This window comes from Raphanus sativus, unplaced genomic scaffold (genome assembly GCF_000801105.2).
Source record: "Raphanus sativus cultivar WK10039 unplaced genomic scaffold, ASM80110v3 Scaffold4439, whole genome shotgun sequence".
Classification (NCBI taxonomy): Eukaryota; Viridiplantae; Streptophyta; class Magnoliopsida; order Brassicales; family Brassicaceae; genus Raphanus; species Raphanus sativus.
The window spans coordinates 1-7,123 of NW_026619741.1; the positions used below are offsets into that span (position 1 = coordinate 1).

General features: G+C 41.9%; 1 protein-coding gene across 1 annotated transcript; it reads left to right on the forward strand.

The window, feature by feature from the left end:
* Positions 1 to 1,808: 1,808 nt before the first annotated feature.
* On the forward strand, positions 1,809 to 6,238 carry LOC130507383 (uncharacterized; the record flags this gene model as incomplete). Its single annotated transcript, XM_057002100.1, has 6 exons — positions 1,809 to 3,503; positions 3,689 to 3,939; positions 4,264 to 4,929; positions 5,014 to 5,149; positions 5,221 to 5,310; positions 5,417 to 6,238. Coding segments are annotated over 6 exons (3,660 nt in total), but the record flags the coding sequence as incomplete, so codon positions are not given.
* Between the last annotated feature and the right edge of the window lie 885 nt (positions 6,239 to 7,123).

Sequence of the window (7,123 nt, forward strand, 5' to 3'; positions counted from 1 at the left end):
TGACTTGCTCTATCTTGGTGCAGATAAATTTGTTTTGAGGACAAAACCTTTTGAAGAGGGAGGTAATGATAAGGACCTCAAGTCAGTAGCCAAACCACCAACTCATGAGACCAACCATACAAGCTACATTGGAGCCAGCAGCGACATAGGTGCATTCAAAATTCCATATCTTTCATACCAGGAGGGTTTTTATCACGAGGACAATTTGCATGGATTTTACACACAAGAAGGAGTCATGTCCAATTGGAATTTCAAGAAAATCTTCACGGAGCAGGAAGTTATGAATTTTCTAAGTTGGAGGTTTTCCAGTCCATCCGTTTACGAGTACCAGTCTTTAGAAGAGAATTTAAAACTAACCAAGAAGCGAACCGAGCCAAATTGAGCTTTGGACTTTAAGATGGATCTCTTAGCTTTCCAACAAGCCAAGAATGAGGAGAAAAGCCCACGTTATTATGGAGTTATGATCCAATCATCAAAACCGGCCAAACCAGTTCTGCACTTGCTTCAATTGGAAGCTAACCGGTTCAATCAGTTTCAAGCCAGACAATGGCGACCAGGAGATCAATCTATACCTTCAGGAAGTTCATCCAATGATCCAGAAGAGTCAGACAAGTTCATATGATGCACCAGCAGCCAGAAAATCAGGAGGATTCTCTTGCAATCACACTTACCATATTTGGCAGCACTCACACCTTATGCATTCAATGAGTTTCTTCAAGGAAACCATCAAGTCCAACGTCTATATTCCCTTTCAACAGAAGCTGTCAAGACCTTGGAGAGTTTATTGAGAAACCAGGAGCTATTATTTCGTGGATACAAAACCAAGATATCAAGATACAAGATCAGATCTTCCAAATGGATACAAATCAGCCTAACGGCTAGTTTATTGAAGACAAAGACCCTTAGCTTTATTTTTGTGTATTTTTTTTTCCTTTCTAGAGTATTAGAACATTGTAGTTGAGTCAAGGTTGAGCCTATATAAGCTCAAGACCATTCATCATTGTATTTCACCTTTGATCATTTTTATAATAAACCCAGAATTTTCTCTTTAAAGCTTTTGCTTTGTTCTTATGTTTCTCTAAGTAATTAGGTGGATTCCATTGCTTAGTGAACGTGTTAGTCTCTGTCTTTGTGTGGAATCACTGAGACCGTGGTTTGTGAGTTGTATCAAAGGCCAACCGCAACCTTTGTGGTGCTCTTCAACCCATCCAGTCGTTCCTGTCCAGATCCTTTTGGTTGATTAGATCAGTCCAGCCGGATCACCCCTTATGCTAGATCGATGCTCTCTTGTACTAAGAGTTATACAGCCTTTGTCAGCCTAGGCTTGTATCAGAACACCCACTTCCATTACCTTCAAGTGATCCAGGAGCATAAGCCATACCCAGGCTGCACCAAGTGGTATCAGAGCCACTTGAAGGTTAGGGTTTGCGATTTGTCTACTCAGATCATTCCATACCATCAAACACTTTTCTTATCTATCTATCTGTTGTAAGCCATCTGAGCCAACCGTGGTAATCAAAAAAAAGAAAAAAGAAAAGAGATCTTTGATCCAAATCAAAAAAAAAAAAGAAAGCTGAAGAGAAATCCAGCTAGCTGAAGAGAAATCCAGCTCAGGGTGGTAAAGTCAGCTGGTGCCTAAATCTCTTAATACTTTCTATCTGATTCATTGGGGTTTTAGTTCTAGATCTTAGGTGTAGAGCTTTGAATCTTAACTGAACTTGTGGGAAAGCAGAGACTTGGCAGCTGAAGCAGAGTGAGAGAGAGTTTATAATTGTGCTCTTTTGTTTCTTTTCTAACTTGTCTTTCAGGTTACAATGGCTGATGAGCAAGGCAGAGAGGATAGAGGAGAACCGGCAGCCCAGCAGATCAATCTTAATCAAGTCCAATTTGAGGCTATGATGGCTGAGATAACCAGGAGAATGCAAGTTAACTTCGATAGAGCTCAACAAGCTAATGGTGTTTTAGTTGATGATAATGCAGGACAGGAGAGAGCAGCATCTGTTGCTGGAGCTAGGAGAGCATGCATTGGACCTATAAGGGGAGCAAGGTTTGAGGTTGGAGGTCATAGGCTCTATGGTGAGCAAGCTGAGGATGATGAAGCTGATGAAAGTGATGATGAGTCTCAGGCTAGTCAGCACCACAGGCACCATAACCGCCGGCGACCAGCTGATAACCTAGGCAATCTCAAGCTTAGAATTCCTCCATTCCATGGTAAGAATGATCCTGATGCCTATCTGGAGTGGGAGAAGAAGATTGAGCTAGTTTTCAATTGCCAGCAGTTCACTGAGGAGAGGAAGGTTAGATTAGCAGCCATTGAGTTTTCTGGTTATGCTATTAGCTGGTGGGATCAGATTGCTACTACCAGGAGACGCAATGGAGAGCCTCAGATAGCTTCCTGGTTTGAGATGAAAACTGTAATGAGAAAGAGATTTGTTCCTAATCACTATGGAAGAGATCTCCACCAGAAACTAAGGAGGCTTTCCCAAGGTTCTAAGAGTGTAGAGGACTATCACCAGGAAATGGAGACACTCATGTTGAAGGCTGACTTAGAAGAGGGTGTGGAAGCTACTATGGCTAGGTTCCAAGGGGGACTTGATAGAGAGATCCATGATAGGTTGGAGCTGCAAGAGTATGAAGATATGGATGAGATGTTGCACAGGGCAATTTTGATTGAGCAGCAGAACAAGAGGAAGAGCTCTACTAGATCTCCATACAGCTCTAATTCAAAACCAGCCTACTCAAGAGATGAGAGATCAACGGATAAGCCAAAGGAGGAAGCTTCTACAGCTAGCACCAAGCATGATGATAAGGGAAAGGGCGTGGATACACCTACCAGAACCAGGAACATCAAGTGTTTCAAGTGCCATGGCTTTGGGCATTATGCTAGTGATTGTACCAACAAGAAGGTGATGACTATCTTAGCTAATGGGGAAGTGATATCTGAGGATGAAGATGGCGACCAGGAGCTTGATGAGGATGGCGTGGAGTATCCAGTCCAAGGGCAACTACTGGTTACTAGGAGACTTCTCAATGTTCAGCCTAAGGTCAAAGAGGATGAGCAGAGAGAAAACTTGTTCCACACAAGGTGTTTGATTCAAGACAAGATGTGCAGCTTAATCATTGATGGAGGTAGCTGTACAAATGTGGCAAGTAATGAGCTAGTGGAGAAACTAGGTCTTGAAGTGATCAAACACCCTAAGCCATATCTGTTGCAATGGATCAATGATGAGGGAGGATTAAAGATCACCAAGCAAGTGAAAGTCTTATTATCAGTGGAAAAGTATCAGGATGAGATCACTTGTGATGTAGCACCTCTTGAAGCTAGCCACATCCTCCTTGGTCGTCCATGGCAGTATGATAAGAGAGCATTACATGATGGCTTCACCAACAGATACACTTTTGCTCACAAGGAGAAACAAGTGACACTGGCGCCAATGACACCTCAAGAAGTACCCAAGATCAAATGCTTCTCAAAAGGAGGAGGGAGGACGCCAAGGCTGCTGGTAAGACCTTGCTACTAGAAGAAACCAAATAGGTAAGTAAACTCAACCTCGTTGCTACTGCTAAGGATATTAAAACTGCTGTGATTGAACAATCAAATTTTATTCTAGTAGTTTATAAAGAATTGTTGAGCTCTACTACTAACCTTGCTCCTGAGATTCCAGAGGAGATTGAGTGTCTTTTGCAGGAGTATAAGGATGTGTTCCCAGAGGACAATCCCATAGGTCTGCCGCCTATTAAGGGAATAGAGCACCAGATTGATTTTGTGCCAGGAGCTACCTTACCAAACCGCCCAGCATACAGGACCAATCCTGTGGAGACTAAGGAGCTTCAGAAACAAGTTAATGACCTGCTAGAGAAAGGCCACATCAGGGAGAGCATGAGTACTTGTGCTGTACCTGTTCTACTGGTGGCAAAGAAGGATGGGAGCTGGCGCATGTGTGTGGATTTCAGAGCCATCAACAACATAACAGTTAAGTACAGACATCCAATCCCTCGCTTAGATGATATGCTAGATGAGTTACATGGTTCATGTGTCTTTTCTAAAATTGATTTAAAGAGTGGTTACCACCAGATTAGAATGAAAGAAGGAGATGAGTGGAAAACTGCCTTTAAAACTAAGCTAGGATTGTATGAATGGCTTGTGATGCCTTTTGGATTGACTAATGCACCTAGTACTTTCATGAGGTTAATGAATCATGTCTTGAGAGCTTTGATAGGGCGATTTGTAGTCGTGTATTTTGATGATATCCTGATTTACAGCAAGACTATGGAAGAACATGTTAACCACTTGAAACAAGTTCTAGATGTGCTTAGAAAAGAAAATCTGTATGCTAACTACAAGAAGTGTTCTTTTGGCACAGATAACCTTGTCTTTTTAGGTTTTGTTGTGACTTCACAGGGTATACAGGTTGATGAGGAGAAGGTGAAAGCCATCAGAGAGTGGCCGATCCCTAAGTCTATTGGAGAGGTCAGGAGTTTTCATGGACTTGCTGGCTTCTATAGGAGGTTTGTGAGAGATTTCAGTACAGTTGCAGCACCACTAACTGAGATAATCAAGAAGAGTGTAGGTTTCACTTGGGGATCAGACCAGGAAGAGGCATTTCAAATGCTAAAGGATAAATTAACAAGTGCTCCCTTACTTGCACTTCCTGATTTTTCTAAAACTTTTGAAATTGAATGTGATGCATCTGGTATTGGAACTGGAGCTGTGTTGATGCAGGATAAGAAGCCCATAGCTTATTTCAGTGAGAAGCTAGGAGGTGCCACCTTGAACTACCCTACCTATGATAAGGAGCTGTATGCCTTGGTGAGAGCCCTACAAGTGTGGCAACACTACTTGTGGCCTAAGGAGTTTGTGATCCATACAGATCATGAGTCTATTAAACATCTCAAGGGGCAACATAAGCTGAACAAGAGGCACGCCAGGTGGGTGGAGTTCATTAAGACATTTCCTTATGTCATCCACTACAAGAAATGTAAGGAGAATGTAGTGGCTGATGCACTCTCCAGAAGGTATACTCTTTTATCTTCCATGGAAACTAAACTTTTAGGCTTTGAACATATCAAATATTGCTATGCTGATGATCCTGAGTTTAAAGATGTGTTTAGAGAGTCTGAGAAACATGCTAGTGGGAAGTTCTATCAAGTAAAAGGATTTCTTTTCTATGATAACCGCCTGTGTGTTCCTAATGGTTCTTTGAGAGAATTGTATGTTAGGGAAGCTCATGCAGGAGGACTGATGGGACACTTTGGAGTCGCCAAAACACTCTCCACACTACAAGAGCACTTCTACTGGCCGAACATGAAGAGAGAAGTGGGGCGTGTGTGTTCAAGGTGTGTTGTGTGCAAGCAGGCCAAGTCTAAGGTCCAGCCAACAGGTTTGTATACAACTCTTCCTATCCCTATTGCACCCTGGATTGATATCTCTATGGACTTTGTCTTAGGATTGCCTAGAACTAGGAAAGGAAGAGATAGTATCTTTGTGGTTGTTGATAGGTTCTCTAAGATGGCTCACTTCATACCTTGTCATAAAACTGATGATGCATCTTTGGTAGCTGATATATTCTTTAGAGAAGTTGTTAGACTGCATGGTATGCCTAGGACTATAGTTTCTGATAGAGATACTAAGTTCCTTATCTATTTCTGGAAAACTCTGTGGGGAAAGTTGGGAACTAAGCTATTGTTTTCAACTACTTGTCATCCCCAAACTGATGGTCAGACTGAATCAGTCAATAGGACATTGTCTACTCTCTTGTGTGCCATCATTAAGAGTAACATTAGGACTTGGGAGGATTGTTTACCACATGTAGAGTTTGCATACAATAGGGCAGTGCATTCAGCTACTAAACTCTCACCTTTTCAAGTTGTTTATGGTTTTAACCCACTGTCTCCTCTTGATTTGTTTGCTTTACCTTTAAAAGAACAAGCTAACATTGATGGCAAGCAAAAGGCCGAGTTTGTTTTGTCTTTGCATGAACAGGTCAGGAAGAACATTGAGGAGAGGACCAAGATGTATGAAAGGCAGAAGAACAAGGGGTGCAAGGAGCTAGTACTTGAGCCGGGTGATCTTGTGTGGATTCACATGAGAAAAGAGAGGTTTCCTGTTGAGAGGAAATCAAAGTTGCTACCAAGGAAGGATGGACCTTTCAAAGTGCTGAGAAGAATCAACAACAATGCCTACCAGATTGATCTTGAGGGGAAGTACACAATCAGTTCTACTTTCAATGTTTCTGACTTGGATCCTTATTTTGCAGATGAATCAGATTTGAGGTCAAATCTTTTTAAAGGAGGAGGGGATGGTGTAGCCATGACCAGAGACCTTAAAGAGGAGCTGAGTGACACTGAGGATGAGGCTGCTGATGAGGAGAACCAGGAACAGAACCAGAACCAGAGAGAGATACCATGAGAGCCAGCCAGTGTGTGGATTGGACCAGTAACTAGATCAAGGCTGAGAGCACAAGAGAGAACCCTCCAGGACTTAGCCAAAATCGTGGGAAAGAGTTCCAAGGGAGAAAACCAAGACAAACCAACCTGTTGGTTTAATTTAATTGCTTTGTAATGTTTCTGGTTATTGGGCTTTATTTAATTTAAACCAGAAACAATAAACCAAGTTTGGGTAGGATTAGGATTTTAAATCAGACCAATTTCGATTTTAATTAGTTCTAGGATTAGGATTAAACCATCTGGTTTAAACCTAGGGTTTTCTTTTGATTTCTGTCGATTTCTTTAAGACTGTGCAAGCAGCCTGCTTTGTCATTCATTCAACTTTCAATCTAAGAATTATTTTCTCAATTTGTTTCAAGTCTTCAAGCTTTCTCTGTTCAGCTAAAGGAACATTGATCTCACTTAAAGGAAGGAATTCCTTGTGAATCCATCTTAGACAATACAGGGTAATCCTGTGTCTTTGAGTAGCTATCCATCTTTGCAGCCACACCATAGCTGTAGAGAGTCGACCATAGTTCAACAGAGTGCTAGTAGCCTCTTAGAACACCCACTTCCATTACCTTCAAGTGATCCAGAAGCATAAGCCATACCCAGGCTGCACCACCGAACAGGCTAATCTGGAATCATCTAGATAGAAGGTGAGATATCTTCTTACTCAAAACTCCTATGAGATTTA